Source organism: Athene noctua, chromosome 17, assembly GCF_965140245.1.
Source record: "Athene noctua chromosome 17, bAthNoc1.hap1.1, whole genome shotgun sequence".
In the NCBI taxonomy this organism is placed as follows: domain Eukaryota; kingdom Metazoa; phylum Chordata; class Aves; order Strigiformes; family Strigidae; genus Athene; species Athene noctua.
In genome coordinates this window covers 5,840,253-5,866,049 of record NC_134053.1, presented here as the reverse complement: position 1 = coordinate 5,866,049, position 25,797 = coordinate 5,840,253, and the positions used below count along the sequence as shown (strand labels likewise).

The following is a 25,797-nucleotide window of genomic DNA, read 5'->3' as shown; positions in this document are numbered from 1 at the left end:
TACTTTCAGTAGGTAATTAGTCATAATTTGCGTCAGAGATTTTCATGTTAACCCAGTCGCTGAGGTACTTCGATCATCCAAGGCTCTAGAATGAAGAGTCCAGCTGACAGTTTTGCCCTTCACTTTGTTTCCAAGCAGTGAGCCCTGCAGCATTTGGAAGTGCTGACTGGACTTAGCATAAACCTGACAGAGTTCAGAAGTTCCAAGGAGGCTTCTGATTATCCGTTCTTCCACTTGGACAAAAACTTGCTGCATAATCTCAGAAAAGCCTTCTGGTAGAAAAGACAGCTGGAAAGGACAGAAGAATTAGTGGCAGGGGAAAGGATAATCTTAGGTATAATTCACTACAGCTTTATTCAGCTTTGTGCCAGAGTATCTCCGCTGACCTCCAGTAGGCCCCTTCCTCACTTAAAGCAGGCAGGCAGTCTTGGAAAAATGTATTTGCTTGTTTGAAGTGATACATGGTTTTGCAAATTAATAGTTAATTAACACTGAGGTATAAGGAGAGAAGACAAAGGGAGGAGATACATGGAATTGTGATGATGTGTGTTATGTCTGAAAATGGCCCAAGAATTATCGGGTCAGAATATGAAGAACCGGGATGGAATCACAGGGTGTGAGACCTGCTTTTTTTGAGGGTGACAGTGAGTTCAGACTTCATTCTGAATGCCACTGCAGCGTGCTCTGATGGATATGACAATAGTCCAGGGAGTCAAGACTATTACAGTGGAAACTGCATCCTCATTGTAATGGTAAAATTCCCATTTATTTCAGCCAGCGACTAGGTTTTACCTCTCTCCCAAACTCTTCTAGTAATCTACTCTGGCACCTCTATTCCGTCAAATGGATTGCTGTGCAGACTGCCAGGCTAGGAGCAGTCAAGCTGATAGATCAGCACAGCACCATGCAGAGCTACTAACTTCTGTCTCCAAAGTAACACAACGCTGCTAGTGAGGTGCCGGGCAGGGATGCTCTCGCGTGCCTTTGCTGCTTCTACCCTTGGAGACAGTCACCAGCAGCTCAGGGGTGTATGTGCTCACCGTGCTCCGCTGCAGAACTCCCCAAAATTATCTTGCTCAGGTTGCCAAGTTTCTGTGTTTTCTAGTTTTTGTAACGTGTGAAATGCCTCTTTCTATACCTGCATCTTCATAAAATGCTTTAAGATCTCTGCATGAAAGAGACTGGAGAGACCTCAGTGTTATGGTTATTACAACTATCAAAATGTATTCTCAAAAAAAATTTCAAACTCATATGTCAAGGTCTCCAAACATTATGGGTAGAATCTCAATTGCCTGCATTATGGCTAACTTGTTTTTTTTCCCCTCTTTCTCTCTCTCCCCCCTTCAGTGTTTGAAATAACAATAGCCTCTGCAAAATTCAGGGATAAGGCTGCAGCTGGCATGTATGAAGATTTCTTTTGCTCCCACAGTGGGGTGTATAATTGACAGTAATGGCTGTAAAATCCAGAGCTCAGGGCCTAGGGTTTTTTTTCAAGCCATCAGTCTGAAAAATACAGAGTTTGATCAATGGCTGAGCGTTTCAAACTGGTATTAATAAAGGCAGAATGTTAAAGAATAAGCCATCTAATTCAGTTTATAATCATAACTGTTGTTTAAAAAGGAATAAGAGTAATAATGAAAACAAATTACCCTTGACTTCCATATTAATCTTATATGGTAATTGTGCCTGAATAAATATTTTAGTTGCAGAGAGTGGATTGTATTGTCAAACACTGGAAACTGTGCTGTGACTGAATTCAGTGTCCTGTATTTGTGTTTCGTAAAGAAGAGCTGCAATGCTTTGAAAGCTTTCTTCTGCTCTGTCTGTTCTGTGTGTGTCGCTGTGCATTATGGCGTGCCTCCATGAGCGATGTGTGCTAACTGAAGGAAGGAAAGGACGTCAAATTGGCACAGACTCCTTGCTGGGGTTGCTTCAGCCAGATCAAAATGATATATATCTTCATAAAGCTAGCTGCATTCACAGCACTGGGGACTTTGTATTGTCTAGGAATGAGAAGCACAGCTAAAAATTCTCTCTGTTGTAGTTTTAGGGGGAAGCTGCTGTAGCTGATACTGTAAATTAGTGCTACTACCCTAATCTAGTTATAAAATGATGTGCCACTGAACTTTTCTTCTTTAAATAGACAACTTGGATCTCTGGTCATTTAGAAAACTGCATCATCAGCTACTGCTTCTATTTTTCATTGTTTCTCTTTCCCTGCTGAATCTCCTGGAACTCCACTGTGTAGGCGAAGACCAGAATTATCACCTAAACAATCCCCAGATTTGAAGGGCTTCAGAACAAACTAATGGCAGACTTAATTTCTTTCTTTTAAAGACTGACAAGAAGGCCATTTTCCCCATGATGTATTACACATTTGAATGTAATCAAGTGGAATAATCTAGCTAGAAAAGAACTTAGTTTTTGAAATCTAGCTCGTCTTTCTCTTGATGCAGCCCAGCACACGGTTGGCTTTCTGTGCTGCGAGTACACATTGCTGGCTTATAGTCAGTTTTCCATCTCCTGCTACCCGGAAGTCCTTTCCAGGGCCTCTCTCCATTCACTCCTCACGCAGCCTGTGTTTGTGCTGGGGATTGCCCTGACCCGTGTTCAGGACCTTGCCCTTGGCCTTGTTGAACTCCATGAGGTTTGCATGGTCCTACCTCTCCAGCCTGTCCAGGTCCCTCTGGATGGCACATCCCTTCCCTCCAGTGGGTCAACTGCACCACACAGCTCGGTGTCATCAGGGAACTTGCTGAGGGCACCTCGATCCCACTGTCTGTGTCACCAACAAAGATGTCAAACAGCACCAGTCCCAACACCCACCCCTGAGGACGTCACTCGTCACTGCTCTCCACTGGGACATCGAGCTGCTGATCACAACTCTTTTGAATGTGACCATGGAACCAATTCCTCATCCACCAAGTGGTCCATCTGTCAAATCCATGTGTCCAATTCAGAGGCAAGGATGTCATGAAATACAGCGTCAAATGATTTGCACAGGTCCAGATAAATGGCATGAATTGCTCTTCCCTTATCTACCAGTGTTGTAAACCTGTCGTAGAAGGCCACTGCGTTTGTCAGGCACGATTTCCCCTTAGTGAAGCCATGTTGGCTGTCACAAATCACCTCCTTGTTTTCCGTGTGCCCCAGCATAGTTTCCAGGAGGATCCACTTCATGATCTTGCTGGGCACAGAGGTGAGACTGACTGATCTGTAGAGAAATATCTGCTATGGAACCACTAACTGCTTCAATCCTCTTCATTTCCCATTCTTACACAAATGGCTTCCAAGCTGTTTCTACTTCATCTTTTCTCCACACAATTCATCTGCTCACTTCTCACATTTATGTAAAAACTTTAGCATCAATCCTTGACTATTTCATGTTTAAGAATATTTTGTTCCTTAGTATTGGAAAAGCGCACATCAGAGAATTGGATATTAATTGCTTCTTGTTTTACGTCTCCACAAAGTTTGCAGAACACGATGCTTCTTTTGAGAGCAAACAGTAAGAGTACTAAACATGAAAATAAGAGATAGACATATTAGGTAGCTCTTTTTCTTTTGGAATTGTCAAAGAGAAATATGATTCATTCATGTTACTACACGGTTTTACCACGAAAGAGATTTGATTCTTTTCCCTTCCTTAAGTTTCAGAGTTACTGCTATTCATTGTGTGCCCTAGGATGCTGTGATATAGACAATAATCATATTGCCTTTTAAATTTATATTAGCTGTGCTAATGATCGTAAGCAACCCATCAGATACCAAGTGTACTCTACGCTGAGAAGCTTAGTAGTGAGAGGAGGACTCATTTGTTCATGATAACATTATGAGCGTTGGTTTACTGCTTTCCTTTTATAGACATGATGTCTGGGAGCAAAAGTGTAAGGTCATGCTCTTAATTATGTGGGAGACCTGTTTCAAGGGTTCTGTATTCCTACAGGGGTCATTTTCGTGCAGCATTGAACAAGGGTCAGGAGTAATTCTCTCCACATATAATTTGGTGAATTTACTGAGTTGAACTGATGATTTTGCTGATAAATGAGAGTCTAGCTCAGCAGAGTATTTAAATTCATTCCTATTTAGCAGAGTACTTACACATATGCTTAACTTATAAAATGAGATTGAGTCCCAGAAGACTAAAAGAGCTTGCTTCAGTGGTTTGCTGAGCAGGGGTCAGCTTCTGAATTGGAACTTTAAAGAAAATCAGGGATCCATAAAAGTTAAGGCCTATTTCAGTGAGCAGCCAAAAGATAGACGCCTGATTTCTATGTGTTTGCTTCTTAGGAATGAGTGCGTACATGGATTCTGAGGGAGTGTACTGCATCTTTTCTGACAGAGGGATTAATCACTTGGTCTCTTCTCTTCTGCAGTCTGCCTGCTTCCAAAAAGCTTAATAATTCTTAACCTCTATCCTTCTGCCTAGTTTTGTTGAAATTGGTCTAAAGTTACTGGAGGGAATGACAGACACACAGATATACTGATTGCATAATCCTTTCTTTATTAAGGAACTAGGCAAAAACTGAAAAAAGCTTGTTACAGCCATATGTGCCATTGTAAAAAAATACTTCTTTCTAAGCATTTTATCCTATCTAATTTTCAACCTTTCCAGTTATTGTGTCTGCCATTTCCTTTTGAGACTTTCTGCTGTCCTTTTCCTTCCATATTCCCTGTTGTTTCTAATTATACTCTCCTGCCTACCTGATCTATCAATTTTCTCTCCTTGATGCTTAAATCTTTTATATATTTTTGGAAAGTTAGCACTTTCTGTTTCTTCTGCCTTATAAACCTCACCAACTGATTTTTTTTCAGAAAATCATTAACCTACCTTCTGCTCTTCTTGATGTTACTTCAAGTATTGCACATTCAGGCCCTCTGAAAATCTGGCAGATTATTTCTTATACCGTTTTTAGACAAACTTGCCCATTTTCTTCAGTGGTTGTGGCTCTTATTTGTACCTTATCGTACTGTGCAATGAAAGCACAGCTAACGTCGAGCAGCTTGAATAAAGCAAAAGGAAAACCTGTATTCACACAGTCTATATTCAGAGACTGTAGTGATAATTTTGGCAGTGCTGTTTTAATTCTTCGTGTCATTTGGTTGCTTTTATTACTCATAACAGCTGCCTGTTGGATTTCTCCACACGTGTTCCAAGAATCATGCTAGTTATGAGGTTTGAAGTATGTTGCCTATCTGAATTTTCCATCTTGCTTGCTCGGAGGAGAAATTTTAAGTCTACATTTTTTGATGGTTGTGTGTTCCAGCTAGTACACCCTTGAGGTCATTTTCCATTGCAGAGAGAGAAGAGTAGTGTGTATATTTGCAGTGGTTTCATGTTAGCCTTGCAAAGAAAGAGAGTTTACATTCAATTAAGTTATTAAAGACTCAAAATTGAACTGTGAAACTATACTGCAATAACAGTAAGATTATAAAACAAAGAAGAGTTAATAATTCAAGCAATTTAATATTTAGGTGTCTGCCATGAAATTAAATCCTACTTATGTTTTGATACACAATTTTTTCACCTCTGATCTCATTGTTATCTTCTTGTGAAGCTCTACTATTCACAAAGGGAAATCTGATTCACAAGTTTTGATAAGGGTGGCAAATTTTGTAATGCCTGTGAGTAGAAATTGATCTTCACTTACTGCTTTTCCCCGTTACATGAATGATTTATGAACCTGTTGAAACTATTAATGATTACTAGCATTACTGAATTCATAATTATAATAATTAGGGTCTCTTTTCCCTTGTGTCCAGTTCAATAAAATCAATATGTCTTTTTAAAGGGCTAGATGTACATCTTTCCACTGTTAGTTATCAAGATTTCTAAGAACGGCCCTGAGACTCTAACAAGTAGAAGCAATGCAGTTGTGCTGCTGCTCAGGCCCTGGACTTGGTGGTCGTTTCCCACAGAATCTTCTTTTAAGATCCAAGATTAGTATCTTCAAACATGTCAATAAAAGTGGCTTTAAAACCCAAATTACATTAGATGGAAGTTTGCCAGGAAGGCAAAGCTTGTGAGGAAGCTTATGTGATGTGTACATCACATAAACTGATGGCAGGAGATCCTCACTCTCGTTAGGTGTTATTTCTTATTCACGGTGGCACATTTCCTCAGTATTTCCCTAATTTATGCCATATTTATTTTTCTCTCTCCTCCAGTTTTCTAGTGATTAGTTTGATCTCATTGTTATTTTTACTGAAAGAGTATTTTACTTTTGGAAATGGCAAACAACTATAGTTGCATTCTGAAGAGTGTGTTGAGATAAGGTAATAAGAACCTACCATTTTTCAGCCTGTCTACTTACATCAGTGAATATTTAAAATCCACTTAAGTTTATCTGCAGAAAAGTAATTATTTTGTTTACAGCTCTATGGGAGTAGGGAAGCAGTTGTTTGGCTGGAGGTGATTTGAGGGCACAGAAATGCGTAAGGAATAATTTTGAATGAGGGAGCTATTATCAACCATTACATGTTTCCAGAAGGTCTGCAGAGTTGTTTGATGTTTTGCTATGAGAGCTTGTTGTAGGAAGTGGAGCTGCATTTGGCCATACTATCCATTTCAATGGCTGGAGTGTGCTGTGGTCCAGTTGCTCATAGAAGGTTTCAGTTCCAGCCAGGGTGGCTCCTCTGACTGCTTTAACCATTAGAGTAATCAGGTTCTGGAAGACTCTTTCAGGGCAATAGGGATTTAAAATCCTTAAGTGCTTTTAAAATGAAGCTTGATAAGTTTATGAAGAGATTATACAATATGGTGGTTGCAGTACCAGGGAAATATCCATATGGACCAAGATCTCTTCCTGTCCAGACCAGCACATAAATGCAGCTCTGTTTTCTTTCCTGTCCTGAAATTTTTCATCTAGAATGAATGATCATAGCTTTTATATGGACAGTTGGTCTTTGCATTTGCTTTAGCAGCTCCTGGACTATTTTAATAAATAAGATTAGGATTGCTTGATAAGCGATTGCTGATGGTCAGATAGAAAAGGTAGACCTCGCCAAAGGATGGTGACTGAGTGTACTCACATGCATAAATCAGTGCAAATTGCTGCTGTTATCTATCCTGAGGATAGTCTGCTGATCTCAGTACACCTTCTGTTGAATAACTCTCTGCAGCAAAATAGCCACAATCATAACTTGCCCTTACTATTTTCTTCATTGTAATTCCTCATGAGAGTATCCAAGGATTGCTAGGACATACATATGTCCCCTATATCTCACCAATCCTTCTGAGCTCAGGTGAACCTCAGCCTCAGGCTCAAAGTGGTGAAAAGTCAGGTGCGTCAACACTGGGTGCAATAAGACCCAAAATGATGACACCGATTGACTTAATGGAACAGTTCATGCTGATGAGAACATGAGTTCTGTGAGCTTTTGTCACAAGTACATCAAAAACTATGATTTGATTTGACAGGACCTAGGACTCAGCTGCAGACCTGTATCATCATCCTGTCTGTATGATTTCATCATGGCTGTCGGATTATCCCAAGGTGTACAGAGGGTTAACATCTGCTCAGATAGTAAAACTGTGCCATAGCTGGAGCAGGGAAGGGGTACTGTGTCTTGATCATTACAGCCAAAGTAACTTAATGAGTGTACCTCTTAGCCTACCAGGTCAAGGTTGAAATATGTTGATGAAGCAAAACAAATGTACATACCGCAGTGATGTATGCCCAGAGATACCTGTTCCATACTGCCATCTTTAACATGTATAATATACAAAACAGCGATCGATATTTGCATATGCACTTACAGTCTACTTCAATTGCTAAAAATTGCTAGAGAACAACATGGCTTTCTGCATGTCCACATAATTCCAAAAATAGTTATATTTTACTGAACTTCTAATATTTATGTTATCAATCAGGTCTTCAGACCCTTTCCTGTATTGTGTGCTTTTTTTCATGAGGCTCTTGTTTCCCCTTATTATACAGCAGATACTAATGACACTGATGATGTAGATGCTGCATTTTAAGCAGCTTGGTTTTGCTGGAGCTCACAAGTGCTGTGCAGCTAGCAAATGGGATTGTGAAGGTGAATGGATGAAAAGCAGAGGTGGCAGGTTTCCATTCAGTGCTGGTGATCAGATACTGTTTTGCGGTAGGATAGTCTTGGAAATAGCCTGGCAGACCATGGTGTTATTTAATTTTCAGGTTTTAGCAGATGTAGTCTCCTGATATCACCTTTCTTAGCATGCCTCCAGATTCATTATTGTCACCATAAGAATTTATTTGTGAAAGGAGCTTTCTTATCTTTGCATTTAACACTGTCTTTCAGTCAAACTGGGACAGAATAGTTTGTAAAATCACTTGTGGTGGAAGAGAACAGAAGCCTAACAGACATCAAGAGACTCCTAGTTACTTGGTCATGGCCAAGTTTCAAATCTTTAAGAGCTGACAGAAGTCTCGGTTCTTATGTGTGCCCGTGTCCCTTACACATGGGTGTTAGTGTATGAAGTACAGGTCTAAGCACTGAGGCTATCCCTGAATTTCCATAAGATCACAAAAAGGACTCTAAATAATATGCCTCTCTGGAAAACCATGTGAGAAAATTTAAACCATTCAAACTTAATCCAACAGTGAAATTGGCTCTGTTTTGAGAAAGGCGTTAGATCAGATGGCTTTCATAGGTCCCTTCCAACCAAGATGACACTATAATTCTGTGATTTAAAAATATGTTCCAGCCTAAAGCTCTTTCACAAAGCTGGGGGTGGAGAAGCAATGTATATCTTTTCTCTTCAGTTTCTCTTCATATTATTGCTTAAAAATGAAAAAGAAAAGAGATTTTGGAAGATGCTTTTATTTTAATATTAAGGAAGCTGGAAAGCATTTCTTTTTTAATGCTAGACTTGGAAGATACTGAACATTTGGGTAAAGAAAACACAATTTTATTTTTAGTTGAAAAGAACTTTTTACTTTTACAAGATGTATGAGTTCAGCAGAAATACTTGCTGAATAGTTCACAGCAGAGGAAGTTCCTATAGTTGAGGTTACTAATCTCATATATCGGATATGCCTTGGCAGATCTCTCCAGAGAAGCCACTAATTTTGAAATATATTAAAGAGACCTTGAGTCTTATGAAATGTAATGCTGCTTTTATATAAAATTGCATTTGTTGAACCAGTGTGGATATTAAGAAGCAAGGCCGGCAGAAGGTATGTTATAGATCTCACTTTGGAGTCATGAATGGAGCTACGTGCTAAGATACTGGATCTTCCACTCTAGATTTAAGACTAAAATTACATTTAAAAAAAGTGAGTAAGGGAGATAATTTTTAAATCGTTTTGGATTCCAATGTTAAACGGCCAAGATAGGCATCCAGGAGAGCAGCTGATGCCTGAAGCATGGATCATAAAGCAGCAAAATGCTGCTTTGATGTGAATGCAAAAATAGTAACTTAGCCTGGTAAAGTATCACTTCTCAGGGAGACTCACTCTAGAAGTACCTTTTAGACCAGTATCTCAATTGTAGTCAGGCTGGTGATTCCTTGCTTGAACCTTTAAAATATGTTACATTTGCTAGAAAAACAAAAATAAGTGCTTTATCAATGGCAACCATGATAAACTTGTATAAGAGATCTATTAGGTGTGTATTTCAGAAGATGAGCAAGAGCATGCAGTCGTGAAAGGAAATAGCAGGTGGAGTTAGAGTAAGATTTTTACTCTTCAGCACCTCATAGCCCCTTTGATTGCTTCTACCCAGGACTATGATCACTACCTGGAAAACGTAGACCTTGTGATAGGCACTGTGTAGAAGACAGGATTAAGGCCGTTTATACAAATTCTGCGTGATTCCTTTTGCAGAGAGGTGGATCTCACAGGACCAGAGTGTGGATTGCCTTTGTTCAACTGAATTTTGCCTAACCGTAAATGTGCTAGTTTGGCAACAGAGCATTAAGTCTCAGACTCAGCAAGTGCCTCCTGCATGCAAGGACTTCCCTTGGGCTTGCATGTGGTCATCATGGGAACTGTTGCTGCTGTTAAACAAAATTACTGAACTCAGAGGAAGCTGTCTTGTACAGCACATACACAGATCACTTCATCTATATAGTTGCCTTTCAGTGGTAAATAATTACTGAAAAAAGACTTAACCTGAATTCAGCAAATCTAATTCCACGTATATTTATGCACAAGTATAAATTTGCTGTTCATGTATAAAAGGGGATTTAGGTGGTTAAATATTTGTAGGATGAGGATTCAATTTTGCTGCAGGGTAGTGTAGTGAGCACAGTGCTTCATCTCATGATTTAGTATGTGGGAATTACTCAACAGCAAATATTTGCAGCATTGGCCCTGTAATTTTTTAGTATGAAAATACTGGGTCTCGTTCCCTGCTGATCAGTGTTATGTTTGTGCAACTTGTCCTGTTCACCAAAAGGTTTCTTCATTTTCAGGACACAGTGTTAACAGTCTGGGAAATCATAATGTAAATGAAATATCTAAGGGTTTTTTTAGGAATGCTCAAGACTGGTGTTGATCTAAAGCCTTAGGTCTGGGGGGTTATGATGTGAGAGTTAAATTCCTGTAACACTGTCAGTCCTGGGCAAACCAAGGATATGGAGTCAACACATCACTTCCACGTGTACTGAAGTGTTATTTAATTGAGACCTTTGTACTTGGTTTTTCTACATGTAAAATTACTATTATGTTATCTTTCTCCTACTTTTTGTTTTTGTCTGTTCAGACAACAATCATCACTTTGTGCAGTTGTCTCCTACACTGTCGTCTGAGCCTTAGATGGATCCTGTTGAAACTTTACCAATTAATAGCAGTCATTAGTCACTGTATGCCTGGTTTTGCCTTTTGCAGCTTTATCACACTTATGTGTGAGTTGTGTAATATTTATTGTTCTTTTTATGCTGAGGACAATAGAAAACAGCAAGTAGAGAAACCCAGATTGACAAGGTATTTGCAGTGTTTTACTGGGCTTCGTATTGTCAGTAAAACTGTTTTCTTAGCTCTGCAGTTCAATCCCACCTGCATAGTAACTGTGGTTTTTCTGCTGTTGCCTCATGATTGGGCTGCTTCAAAGGTACTTGATGTTTACTGACTACTGTGTTGAATAATTTATTGAGTGATTACTAGACTGGATGTAATAAAGTCAATGTTGATTTACCGTTCCCTTAGCATAAAGTGGCAAATGATCACTGGATTTACTATGTCAAGAGATGCTCAGAATCAGGGTTCTGAACCGAAATGCTGGCTGGGTGGGAAATTATGGTTTGAATTTATATTATATTAAAATGTTTGCTAATTTTTACCCACTTTTGAATGGTCTGAGTTACTTGTGCTATCAACAGCTGGAAAATTGTATAGTGAATACCTTATTTGAGAATAGCAAATAAATAATTCAGCAAATACTTCTCGACCAGCACTGCTGATGTCATGCTCCAGAGAGATGGATCAGTTTTTTAAAATAACTTTATTACATGATTAGCAGAGTCATTTTTTTGTGATTCGTCTTGCTAGTTGGTTTACTTCATATACCGATTCCTGAAGAAAAATGACTCTTCAGCCTACCCATCACTGAATTTTTAATAGTAAGATGACAATGACTAAAATTAAATTTTAATGTACTGCTGTATGTATCACCTTATCTTGATATATCAGTGGTGAATAATGATCTTTGCTATAATACAATGGACTACATTCTACAGATACTAGTTTTTTAGAATACCATCTCTGATGTTGGGAAGGTCTGAGCCCCAGGTCACAGGCTTCCCTTTCCCGTCTGAAATATTTCTTCCTGTTTGCTATTAGTTTAGGTTGGTACCATGAACTGCTGCGTAGAGTATGTATATACTAGTCTGCTGGCATCATATGGTGCAGGTATTGCACCACATTGTTTGTTTTTAATAAAATTCAAACTTTTGGGGTAAACTCAGGCATTTTTATTTTCAGCTGCAAAGGAAGGGTGGAAATCCTGCTGGCCTTGCCTGCTAGATTCATACCTACTGAATGGATCAAACACTGTCTATATTGAGCTCGCATTCTGGAGCCCAACCAGCTCCTCTGATGGTGAAAGGCAATATCATGCTGTTAACTTGTTATGTTTAATGTCAAATCTTGCAATATTCGATTTTTACCTTAAATCCTAGTTGTAAGCATAAAATAGTTCACTGAAATTCTGCAATTTTTATCCTGTATAGAAGCTTTTCCAAAAAAGCTGGAAAATATTCATTAATTGCACTCTAGCTCAGAAATCAGAAGGAAAAGACAATCAGATTCATTAAAATAAAGGATGTCTCTTTGCCTCTAAGATTATTTTGAGGGCTTTTAGCTTATGGTTTTTGTCTATGTGAGACCGGTGAAAGAATGCATCCCACAGACATAAAGCTCCCAGAGACCTGCACATCAATAGTCGGAATGCTTTTCTCAGCTTTGTCTTCCCATATTGTATTGAAGAGTTCAAATCTTGCCTGAAGTAGACATGTTTGTGTGCATGGGAAGCCTACAGGTAGCACATTTTAATGGGTGGAGTTAAAGATAAAATACACAAAAAACACATAAAGAAGAGATTAGACACCCATCATCATCTCTTGCAGAGGGATTTTTGAAATCACCACTGGCTGAATTGGAAGAAATTATCAGCATTTCCAAAGCAATAGCTTATTTTGTGGTGGTGAGCATCAAAGAAAAGCCCAAATAAATTAGCCTACCATAACGCATAGCGTTCCTTTCTCATTATGTGCTTTTTATTCCTCATGTGTCAGTACTATGGTCTCCTTGTCAGTGATCCCCCATTTTTTACTTACACATCCTATACACGTAATTTCGAGGATGCTATCAAACATGCCAAGCAGAAGTGGTTTATTGCATTGCAAGTACCTGTTTATGCAGAAGAGATGTGATCTCTATCTCTCTGGCAAATATGGAGAGGAATGCAAATGTGTTCCCTTGCCACAACAGTTTGACTCTCATGTAAAGCCTTCTTAGAACAAACAAAAAATCCCTCACAAATAAAATTATGGTCTTTCCTGAAACCGGAGTTCTGGGTATTTGTTAAGAATTCAGCAATGACTAGACAGGCAGTCTTGGTGAAGCTAACTAGATTATCAGGATCCTTTCCTGACTACTTCAAATGTAAGTGGAAAGACTGACTCAGCTGAGAAGGAAGTCTCAAACTGTGTTTTCTTTTTCTAGCTGTTGGCTACACTAGCTCCATTTCCCATTCATCTGGATTTTTTTAGGTGTTTCTTGCAAAGCATGTACACGCTCCAAGCTTCATTGTTTATTTTTCGATCAGTCTTCTTTTACCTACATTTCACAGAGGTTCATTTTCTACTTTCCTATCTCTCACATCCTTCTTTAACAGGTTATTTTTCTTTTTCTCTCTGTGACTTTTTTTTTTCTTATTTTTTTCTAATTTCTGCTTCTTTTTTTCCCCACCCAAAATCTATTTAGATGGGAAGACAGTATGTTACTGACTTGCATGCTCTCAGTAGCATTGCAAAATGGATAAAGTCCACAGACCTCTGGCACTGCTAGGGTTATACTGCTATAGAGAGGCATAAGTGTAATGCTCGTGTGCTCTGGGTGAGCTCTAGGGTTGGGGAGAGATTATTAAAAAGAATGGGAGGTACAAAAAGCAAGTATACCAGAAGAAAAGCTGAGTCTCGAGTGGTGCTTTGAATTTCCTTTGATCTCCTCATGTTTGATTAGGAAACAAGTACTCTTCAGTGATAATATTAGGACAAATGGTTTGCAGTTCCAAAAGGGATGGGCAAAAAAGGTTTATAAAACTGCTTTTAGTGATACTGTTTAAATTCTGAAGAAAATACCATAAAAAAAGCTTTTTTTCTAAAAAAAACCCCAACAAACACACACAACTATATAGGAATGAATAAATGAGAAAATTGGGGAGTTTTGTTACTAAATAGCAGTACTTTTTGTTTTCACTGCACTTCGTTACGTTTTTATCCTACATCTCATATCAGTTTATATTATTTCCTACCACACAAGGAAGAAGTTATATTTAATGCATATTGCCACTGCTGGCTCTGTGCAGTGGCGGGACAGATGACAGCACACCTTAAAAGCTTTCTGCAACCCAACTGATAGAGCTCAAAATAGCTAGTATGGTGTTTTTATCTGGTATGACAACATAACATATTATTTTACTTTTACTCAAAGGTTTGTACTTATTTTTAAATCACTTTCTGAAGTGCCACCTTGTTCCACTTTGTGATGTATAAATCATCTTATCCTTCTTTTTATGGGAAAGTAATTTTCAGTTTAATTTTCTCTCCTGTAAAATGGGGATTACAGTGTTCACAAACTCCCTCAGGTCTACATGGGGTCAATTGTGCTTTTGTCTCCCTTCTCTCATGCCAGAAAGTTTTTCTAGTTATCCCTCGAAACATTTCTTTCTTTTCTGAGCGCTGCTGTTCCAACTCTTAGCCTGGCCTGTGCATCATTTCAGGCCACAGACTCTTTTGATACCCTGCAAGAGATGTGCTGGAGACCTGGGTACGTGCGTGGAGATAGAAAAGAATAAAGATTACCTTCTTTCTGTCTTCTCCCCAAGGCTCTTTCATTAATATTCCTATGATACATCTTATTTAGCATATTCATGGCTTTAGGCTCCTTGTGTCCATTATAGCCTTCTAAAGACAGTGATAAAACTTTATACGTTGTGTTATGAGAAACATTACATGCCTGGTTGTTTTAGCAGGTTCAGAATGGATTTTGTTTTGTGAGCATTATATAAAGATCACAACTGATACCATAGGAATGGGATACTTGAATTGACTAACACTGCCAACATCCAGTAGTTATTCTTGGATTTACAGGGTCTCTTCTTGAAAACCGTGTCTTGCAGGGCATACCATCCCCAGAGGAGTGGCTGTTTCTTTCTCTAAAGTAACTTGACATAATGGCACAGGTGTTAGCAATTGGCCAGGGGCCTTGATACCAACCTCTTGGCTTTAAAAGACTCCCAGGCTGAAAGAGCAGAAGAAAGATTTTTTTTTTTTTTTTTTTTTTTTTTTTTTTTAATTTTGCCGCAGTCAGGGATATGTCAGGAGAAGCACGCACAGAATGGCTCTGTGGAGGTAGGAAATACTCCCCTAGAGACAAGGCAGAGCTACCCGTTGTTGTTAATTTGTCAGAGCTGCTTGATCGTTCATTAGACAGGAAATAAAAGGCATATTAAGAAGTACAGTACAAACATGCCTGTGCTGTCCTGGCTGACAGGAGGAAAGACCAGATGACTCCATTCCAGTGAGTTTTCTTTTGTGTTCCTTGTCTTCAGATTGAGTTGAGACCATTTAAAAACGTGTCTACATGGTGCACAGATCAGCAGGGCTCTGTTCACAAGGAGAGTTTATTGGCACCACAGTGAACTCAAAACCAGCAAAACAGCCTAACTCTCATAAACAGCAAAACCCTATGTGAAGGATTTAACTTTAAATAGGACCAAAAACCATTTCGCTTTGACTACTCCAACTCAGCTTGGATTGCTGTTGTGAACCTTTGGGTTTGTCCATCCTAAACTTTCTAATTGTGTAGCCTCCCATATTGTAACTAACAGCATGGCTGTACTCTTGATAGCAATAGTGATTTTAGCATTAGCAAAGACAAGCTGCCAACATGTTATTGCATTATAGTGACCATAAAGTGTATGCCTCCCTTGAGGAGCATAGGCAGTGCATCATTTCAAGTAGCAATGGCTGAATACTCAATAGAAATACTCCGACTGGACCAAACAACCTTGACTTTAAAAGAAAAAACATCAGTATTTCTATGTGACTGAAGTCCAGTAATAAATAATTTTGACAAATATTACTCAAATTTATAAACTGTATTTTCTGAAGGGTAACTTTCTGGCTTACTTCTCTGTTGAAGGATTTAAATTGCTAAATACTGCTGGGGAAGGCTGTAAATTGGGGACACAGAACATGGGACTTGCACATGGAAGGATAATCATAGTAAGTGATGAGTAAAGTAATTAAATGAAAGTTCTTGACCTGGTGGTGACAGCCTGGGTCTGATCATAGGTCATGCAATACTTTCACATTTTTTTTTATACATCTCTAGTAGCAGTAATGAGATTCTTATTGATTTTTTAAGGTGCTTTGTAATCTAGTCATTTGGAGGTGTTTAGTATTTCTAAGAGGAACTAGTTCAAATAATTTCTATCAAAATCATATTTGGTAGCAAAGCGGGGTGATTTGCTACAAGAAATTCTTCATTATAATACCTGCTTTGAAGGAGAAATTAAAAGAAATACTTCCATTCTTTTGGGGTTACTGTAGTTGTGTCATATGGGAGCTGTAGTTCAAGAACATACAGAACATGCTCCACTTCTCTCTCCCCATCTTTTCCACTGCCTTTCATTCCCTCCTTTGTTTTTGCATGTCCTAATCATGGACACCTTTTCTCCTAATCTCCAACATACCTGGAAAAGATTAAGCTGATGGCCTTTTTTTGACAATCACCTGTTTTTTCCATGGTTTCCTGCCCCACAGTCCCCTCCCGTGCAGCAGTCCTTCACTGCTGTTGCAGGACACATTTCTGGTGACAGCACCAATTCTGCAAAACCTGGTGTCTGGTAGCAGCAGACACCAACACGATGATAAAGAAAGGCACCCTGAATAGAATCACAAAACCAAGGTTCATTGTATGAAGATCCATTGAGTTCTTTAAACTGTGATAGAACATACTGTACAAAACAGGATCACTGCCAAGTATTTATAGGCAATGCATTGCCCATTCCTGCTCATACAATTAAGGTACCTGAGTTTCAATAGTCACAGCTGTATAAAGCAGCTTTCTGATCCACCTAGGTCAGCATGAAATAAGACTGCATTCAGTGCTAGTTTAGAAATTGTGCTCTTTTTTTTTTTTTTTTTTTTTTTTCCTGACATGAAGAAATGAGAAATTGAACACAATGTGTTCCATTTTGGAAATACAGAGGCTTCTTTTAAATTCCATCCAGGATAGCAAGGACTCAATACATCCATTACAATCCAAACCTTAAAAATGATTAGATGAAACTCTTCAAGCACTAGCTTTGGATAAAGCATTGGATTTAGCCAGCATGATAAAAATATCTGAGTATTTTGGGAAGAATCCCAAACTGGGGCTGTTGTCATAAAAAATATGCCTAGTTTTAGCTCTTCTTCCACATCAGCTGGGAAAACCTGCTGGATTTTAGCATGTTCTGGGATTCTCTAGTCTGTTGCTGGAAAGTATTCTCCTTCTTTTAGCTGCGCTCTCCAACATAACTTCAGCGTAGTGCCATTGATTCTCTACTTGAGTATTATCCCGCTGAAAGAAATGCTGCTCTTTCCTTTCCCTGCCACACAAACACTGAAGATCTGTTCGGCCTTCAGTGTTTCAGAAGTAAAAGCACTGTCATTCTCAATGTCCCCTGGATTTCTGCACTGCTAAGAAATTCTTCATTCCTCATCAGTTTTGCAGTTAATCGAGTATTTTCTTGTCTCTCTAAATGCCTCTGGACTATGGATCTCGCCTTGCCAAGATATGCAGTAGAAACTTTACCCCATTTTTTTCTATACAGTAACTTTGCAGGAATTGCACCAACGAGCCCCTTTCCAATTTTCCCTCTTTACATTTCTGCTTTATGATATTCACTTACATGAACCATGTAAGCTTAGGAAAGACAGCATGTAAAGACAAAGTAACATTGATAAGTTATCAGTAGCCTCAGTGTTGCCAGAATATCCCGAAGAATCACATTTAGTAAGTCTTTGTTCTTTTCTAGTGTTTTTTACTCAAGGATCCTGGCAAGATTGGTCAATATTAAATAATCTGGGGTTTTTTGGTAACATTTCTCCCACAACAAGCTAAATTAGCTATAATTCTATAAATTTAGCAAAGGACAAAAGGAGCTTCAGACAGACATTTACAGCAAGGTAGCAGTATGGCCAAAAATTAATTCCAAGTTTGCCAATCCTCTGCTCCTTGCTGCCCTGGTTCATGCGCCCCATCCTGAGCTCTGACCTCTCTTCCATGCCTCCATTTTTAAAAAGCAGAAAATACTTTTAATGCAGTCATTTCCCATTTCAAGGAGTGAGTCTCTTTAGATTTACTCATGTGTTACTTAAACAGGGAGGAAATACATTGTGCTTGTTAAAGGGAGAGCCTCGTAGTCAGGATTTTGAGGCTGTAACTTTAGCCTTAGCTTTATCTTGATTTGGTTTTGTTTCTCCACCTGTAAAATGGAGTGGTACTTAGTGATCCTTGTCACAGAGTGCTACTAAGCCACTTAAATGTATGGGAAATACCCTGAAATCTTAAGCGCAAATGATTAATTCATTATTAAATCCATCATCCCACCAAATCGTCTCTTTGGAAGAGCTTTAATCTAATGTTTTATTAATATAAAAGCAATTACATTGCTGGCTTATCAGCCACATGAATGGAATCTTTCTTTCTTTCTTGCAGTGCGGATGGGCCTTCTTCTGAAATCATGCAGATTGATTTTGAAATTGAAGACCTAACTGACCTACCTGGGACCCAGCTTATCACGTGGCAGGTAGAATATCCTGGAGATACGACATCTGATCTAGGAATCTCCAAGATCTACGTAAGCCAGAAGGACCTGGTAGGAGTTCTCCCTTTGGCTATGGTAAGAAATTGTCTGGCATTTTGCATGTTTTTAATATTGCTTTATAACTGTGGTGTCTGACAGATGCAAACGATCTACTGAAAGGGGTGGGGGGACAGAAAGTTTCAGCACCTTGAGATCCAGATACCAACTTCTGAAGTTTGCTTCATCCAGCGATGAAGCTGCATGAGGGGAAACCACTATTTCCCATGGAGGGCCCAGTCTTGCTCTCTTTGACCAATATACCAACTTCTTGGAGGCAGAAGCGGAGTTCACGGCATTTCCAGTGTTCAGAACTCACTTGGATACTCCTTTCAATGTGGTATATGTCTTACTTGAATCACATGTACTCTTACAGTTGCTCTAGTGTTTAAGGACTTCCTGAATCACAGGTTTTTTCAGTTTTTGAATTCAAACTGCATATTCATTTGGGAGTGAGAAGAGAAATAAAAGTCATGGTATGAATTCTGAGTAATTTTTAATTACCCAGAGAACACAAAATACAGTACATAGCCAACTGTCTGTTCTATGTAAACAAATTCACAGGTTGCCTCGCCATCACAGTGCAAACTATAAGGCTTGAAAAATACCTGATCGTTTAGCCTTGTTCTTACCTAAAACAACCTGTTAGATACCCAAATTCCAAGTGCAAACAGAAATCTTGTGCATTTCCTCTCCCCTTCACATTTCTTCATCGTTAGGGAAGAAGTATACTTGTCTAAGGTCTGGCTGTGCCCCATTTTTGTTCTTAGACAAGCCATTAGAAAATATTGACACATTATTATTTAGCACTGCAAGAAAAACAAAAATCAATCTTGGAGCATTTAAAAAAACATAACCTGGATGTTTGCCTAGTGATAGCCAGTTAATTATGCCATCACTGAAGGCTGGAGGTGTTCTCTTCACTTCCAGTCTCACAGAATGGCGATTATTGTTATGTACCAACTTCAGAACTACTCAGATGTCATCATTTTTTATTTCACAAAAATTACTTCTTTTCTTTTTTGAATGGTTCATGCTTTCGTTACCAAGGTGTATATCACAGTTGAAATAGCTCCCCCCAACTGGTATTGTGGCCATCTAACAAAGTAGAGTTGTATAACTAATGCCTTTGTTTTGCATGACTGTTTTCATGGACTAGTTCCTGCTATTGAACCATGGGTGATCTCTGCTGGTTTGTTGATAAGAGAAGGGGCTCTCAGGTCTGCAGATGGGACCCTGATGTGCAGTCACATGAATTGTGGAGTACTGAGGGTTAAGGCTGTAGAGGTGATCTGGTTCATGTAATCTGAGAAGTAGGGGGGTTTATTTGCTCCATCTCTTAACAGGAAGCTAAAATATTTCTTTGCTAGTGGTTCCAATTGTTGCAGAAAGCACTTGTTCTCATACATGCCCATGATCCATGATTGCTTTATTATCAAGTGATATAGTGACAAAAAATAGTTCATAAGAACAAAGATAGATTCTCCTAGAAGTTGCTACAAATCAACTCTCTTCATTTCTATTAAAAGATTAAAAAAACCCCCCTTTTTCCAGAAGTACAAAATTCTATGCTCAAAGGTCATGTGAAGTCTATAAAGTTATCAGTAGGTGGCATTTTACAAGGCAACAGGTGTTGAGATAATGCGTAAGAGAGAAAGCAATGATAAATAGCAGGGGCCCTCTAATTACTGGCAGACTGGGAATAGTTTTAACCTTCTTTGCATTAACTGAAGTGTCAGGGAAGAAACTCTGGGGTATCACAAATCTCCAAATCTTTGTCATCCTTCACTTTGTGCTTAGGAGATGATGATCCAGGTGCAGACCTTTCAAGGTGTCTGACTTAGATTAGTTTGGTACCTCAGGTTTCCCTGTGAGCTTAGAAAAGACAGTTTGTAATTTACAAATTCATAATAAATAAGTAAATTCTACTCTTCCATTTAGGAAGAACCACAATGAAAACAAAAGGTTATATTATTTCTCTGTTTCGGGAGACTGGGGTTAATTTGGGTTAGTTTTGCTGGGCTTCTTAGCAGAACATGTAACTTCATGTTTAGAAGCACCAAACAGAAATGCTGTTGAATATTTCAATTACAGGTTAATTTTTCAAAAGAACAATTTTACTGCTTTAACATTAGGCAGAGCTTTGTTTTTTTTAATAGACTAGCACATACCACCCCTGCACCATCTTTGTTTTCTGTAGTCTTTTCTGATAGCTGTTATGGATTTTTATATTACAAAGCAGAGATTGGCCAATTTAGAGCTTCCTGTTTTCTTTTTTTGAGTTACAAAATGCTGCAATGGAAGGACTTAAATGTATATATATCAGTGTAAGGACATGCTGGGAATGCTGTCTTCTGCTGAAGTTATTGGTACGCTTGCTTCACTCATCTAACCTTTCTCCAGTGCTTTTTTTTCCCTATAGCATATTAGCATTCCATCGTTGAGACCCCAGCAGGTCCCCACACCAATCATGGCAACACAAATTACAGTGGAGCACTCAAGGATATTGATGAGAAAATCTGTACAGTGTATTTTATGGATGTGTGGGTACCATAAAAGCTGATATTTCTGATACTTTAGTAACACCTTTTCTAATTTTAAGGTATATCAGAACTGTCTTGGTAAGCTGTGCATGGGACCCCAGCTGGCCCTTATTACCAGAATAGAAAACATTTCATTTGAGAACATTGTAAGAACCTGTGAGCACCTGTTTGGATATTTGCAATGCATGATCCTTTCCCTGAAGCCTGATGAAATAGAGGCAAAGATGTTTATCCAGGGTTATAAAAAATTATTGGCCTTTTACCATGATTGCTTTGCAGTGGCTCTTATAGCCACACAGCAATGTCTTGCCTTGTTGACAGAAAATCCGCTAAACCCTGTGCAGGAGACAGATATTTATATGGCATAATGTTCCTCACCAGCACAGTTTCTACTGTGATTTGTGCTTTTCTTGTATGGGCACTATTCAGAACTTTCCCCATTTCCCTGCCAGTTTTCTCAGTGCAAGGTCTGTGCCTCCAGGTAGTGTGTGGCTAGGGAACTGGAGAAGAGGGCTCTTAAGAACATGTTGATTGATACAGAAATTATAGAAATGGACAGTGCTTTATTCTGGGTGGAGAATTCTGGACAAGGAATGCCAGAGGATTGCTCTGTGTTAATAATTGGGGGGGAAAAAAATACAAACAAACCCAAGCCACAAGTAAATAGTGAAGAAGCAAAAGCCTTCTATGTTTGTTCTTTGTTGTCAACTAACATACATATTATTTCTCTTTAAACGTCATTCTGTTAACGTTCACCTGTAATAGAGTATCTTTTGAGATAGAAACCCTAGAATCTCTTAAGACCTTTGAAATATGGTATTAAAAAGGCATATGGTCCATTTGTTCATTAACTGTCTTGAACATGCTGAACTGCTGAGGTTTTTTTGTTGAGGACCTGCAATGTAGTGTGATAGCCAGTGAGAATAATATGACTGAATCTCCTAAAATGTGACGTTATTTTTTATTGGCATCCTGAAGAATCAGCTTCCAAATCCTATTTGACTTCTTTCTGGTGTTCTTCCCTATTTTATTTCACTCTCATTTTGTTAGGTGATGAATGGCACAGGTTTAATCACTCAAATTGTACATTTGCCGCTATTGATTATTGTTGCTTTTTAAACAGTCTGTCACCTCTTTCATAATTGTGGTGTTCACCTTTTGTTGAACCTTAATGATTAGGTGAGGCTGAGAGAGAAGAGTTCTGTAGCCATCTGTGTACATACAAGATAATCCCTACTGAGAAAGGCAGAGGGCAGATATGACATGCTGGTAAATAGATAAGTTGAAATCTGTTCTGCAAACAATAATAGTAAAAATGGTGAATAATAAAATACCTGGTCTGATTCTTAACTGAACCAACTCTGAATCTATAAATCATCTGTTTTACCTGTGTATATGCCTTAAACCTATTCTATCTGTGCACTCCCTTTATTTAATAATACGATAAAGTATCAAGGAAAAAAAAAAACCTGTTCAGAAATTTCACAGGGGGAGATGTTGGTCCCAGGGTTGATAAAACCATTATTAGAGTAGTCCTTTGAGTAGAAAATATACTATGCTAACTTTACTTTCTCCTAGAATACAGAAAAAAAATGTATGCAGGATATGCTTAGTGGCCTTTCAGAAATTTCTTGAAAAGGTTGCTGGTTCCAGACCTTCAATTTCTGATAAATTGTTGTCCACATATGTATTTTACATTTCTAAATCAGCAAGTTAATATTGGATTCAGCCTGGCTCACAAAAATGTAGTTGTCCTGATATTCAAGACATCATTAGATTTAAAGTTATGGATGTGGGACAGATGTTTCAGGTGGTGGTAGGACATATGAAGCTGATGAAGAAGCCAGGCGGTTGGATGATGAGCACCCTTTTATACAAAAAGTCTGTGAATCTGGATTGCTTTCTTGAGAGACTCTCCAGCCCTTATAGATGAACTGATCTTATTGCCGGCTATAATAGACTGCCTTACGTGGTCTGTAGGACTAGGAAACAGCAGAAGAGTTTTGTCTTCTGGAGCAAGAATCCTTGAGTCCTGCAGACTTGTAGTAACAGTGGCTGAGTAGCCCTGGATTACCTCATACCAATCATGCTATTAATATTTTGAAGCTGATAATTCAGCTCTCTGCCCAGAGACTCCAACTTGCTGGCAGGCAGGACGGCTTGCCTGGCACTAGGGCTGAATTAGCAGGTTTCACCTTACCAGGGACTAGCAGGACAGGCTCCCTTCAGTCTTTATCAATCTCAGCTCTGGACTGGGGCTTGGTGAGTTTTATGCCCATATGCCTGTGGAGTGCCTGTCTTTCCTTCTAACTGAATGCATTGGGACAGCCCTTAGGTATGCTTATAATCTAGTCAGCATCAACCTAAAAAATAACTTTATTGTTAGAGAACTGAAATGAACAGGAAGAAAGACAGGACTTGAAACTTGATTAATGGTACAGTGTTGAGGTTGCAGTCTGCTTGGCAGAGGCAAGGACTCCAAAGACAACCTTCCACCCCTCCCAGCCATATTTTAGTAGGCAAAGGTGAATGGTGAACAGTGAATTACAGACTTGTATCGGCAACTGAGCTTCCATTATCTCTCTGGTTTTGGCCCATTATTTATTATCCTCAAGCAGTGCAACATCAGCCTCCAAGACAGTCAAGTGAGGTGTGAGGCAGAGAGAGATTTAAATCAAATGTAGAAAAAAGCTCTGAGAGAGACTCCTGATTTATGACAGGCTTGAACAGAGTCAGTGACCAAAGCCCAGCTCATTACTTTGCAACAAACAGGTTGTAGTGAAGGCAAAGAATTACTCCTATTCATCTGACCCTACCAAGGAGTCCCGACTTGGTGAGCTGTCCCTGCTCTCAGAAACACACACTCAGCTCTGTTCTTGCAGGGAAAGGCTGCTTTGGTGCAAATCGAACTGACCTATTTTTAAGCTGCAAAGGAAGGTGGTTTAAACAAACGTAGGTGAGCTGTTAGGAAGAAAGATCACATTATCCTTCAATGCAGGTGACTTACGAGGTTAGTAACCCCTGAACAGGTCACTGGTAGTGTTGGAGCAAAATAACCTTTTCAGCCAGCACAAGCATTTTTGCAGTCTTTGTGTCACCACAGCTGCCATTGTGTGAAACACAAGCAGAATATTTCTTTTACAAGGTCAGGTTAATAAGCTAGCTGTAAAAACTAAATGTTGTCTTTATTTGTCAAACAGAAATATTTTATAATGCATAGTATGTAACCAACTTCGTATTTAAGATGATCTTTTGTTGAAAGGGCTGATTTGGTACATCCTAGCAGATACCAGAGTAACATTGACTGTAAACCCATTCTCCCATTGCAGATGAACAGACCCATTAGAGCCATTTTGGCTTGTGAGAAGTTGTGTTTATGGCAGTCACACTGAATAAATTGTATCCAAGACCTGAACACCAGTTTGACGTTATATCTTTTAGATAATTTATTGTTTCAACTTGCTCCTGATGTTCTTTATAAAAATTTAAGGAAAAAATTTGACAGGATGTAAACTTCTACATACCATTAGTGTAAGAAGCTGGATAAATAGACCAAATAAATAAATAAAATAAATTGCTGCAACAAAGAGGCTATCTATTATATAGGAACCTTTTCTGTAGTAAAATTATTTCTAATAATTACAGGAATCAGCTGTCATGGCAGTGCTACTCACTGCTGGATTTAAAAAATGCTTAGGTTATTAATGCCCTTATAAATATATGTATCCGAAACATTTAATTTTTAGCTAGTGCTGTTTATGTTCTGTTGGAGACTGAATATGTAGCTCAGACTTAGCTACCAGAGTGCTCAGTGCTGCACAAACACATTTGTAATTACAGCCTCACCCTGAAAAACTCAGAAGCCAAACAGAAAAGACTGATGATAAAACCATAAAAAATATCAGTCCCTTTCTACAGAAGAGGGCTGGGGATGGGCAGGGTTCTGAAGTTCCTTTTTAAGTCAGCCAGACTGCCTTCTCCTAGGCCAAGGTTTCAGCTTGGCTCTTTTTCCCTGTTACAGAAGATGTGATGGGGGGATCGTGGTCCCTGGAGCACAGATGTGCAAGTGCCGTCATTGTTGGAGCCTGCGGTCCACGTGTAGCTCTAAAGATGGCGTGGCTGTCCCTGCCTCTTCCTTGGGCCCTCTTCTGCTCCGGTGCTTTGCCACTCCCCAGGTTGGCAGAGTGCTGCTGTTTTCTATTGGGAGCTGCTCAGGACTACGATGAGGGTCCGTGCTGGGGTAGTGGGATTGGATATTGGAGGCTGTTACAGCCTCCTCTCTACTATCTGCTATCTAAGCTGGCAATTAGGATGCTTTTGGATGCTATTTAATACTTTTCTGTGGGAGAGCTGAAATGTGAGTCTCCATCCATGTGTATGATATAGATGAACAAACTGATTACAGGGAGGATCTGCTTTTGGCTGTGACTAGCCTGGGTTCTGCCTGGCAGCTGAGAAGAGCGGGATCACCGCAGCCAGAATCAACTGCCCTACTCAACTTTAACGAGTTAATATTTCTAAACACTTCCACTGACAGTCAGCTTTATGAAAAAGAAAAAGATGTCTAGAGAGTAGTTAGAAGCTTTTACCTTCCTAATTCATAGCTTTTAAATTGCAATTACAATATTCGGCAAGTTTTCAAATATTTAATTAAAATGTTACCCATTTCTGAAGAGGGACCTTTTAAATCAAA

The 25,797-nt window shown here is 39.0% G+C and overlaps 1 protein-coding gene across 1 annotated transcript in view; it reads left to right on the top strand.

The window, feature by feature from the left end:
- The window catches only part of TMEM132D (transmembrane protein 132D), a 266,793-nt gene that overhangs the window by 150,539 nt on the left and 90,457 nt on the right, over positions 1 to 25,797 (top strand). Inside the window, exon 4 of the mRNA XM_074921479.1 lies at positions 18,417 to 18,600. Coding sequence (XP_074777580.1) covers positions 18,417 to 18,600 — 184 coding nt within the window. The remainder of the gene's footprint in view (positions 1 to 18,416; positions 18,601 to 25,797) is intronic.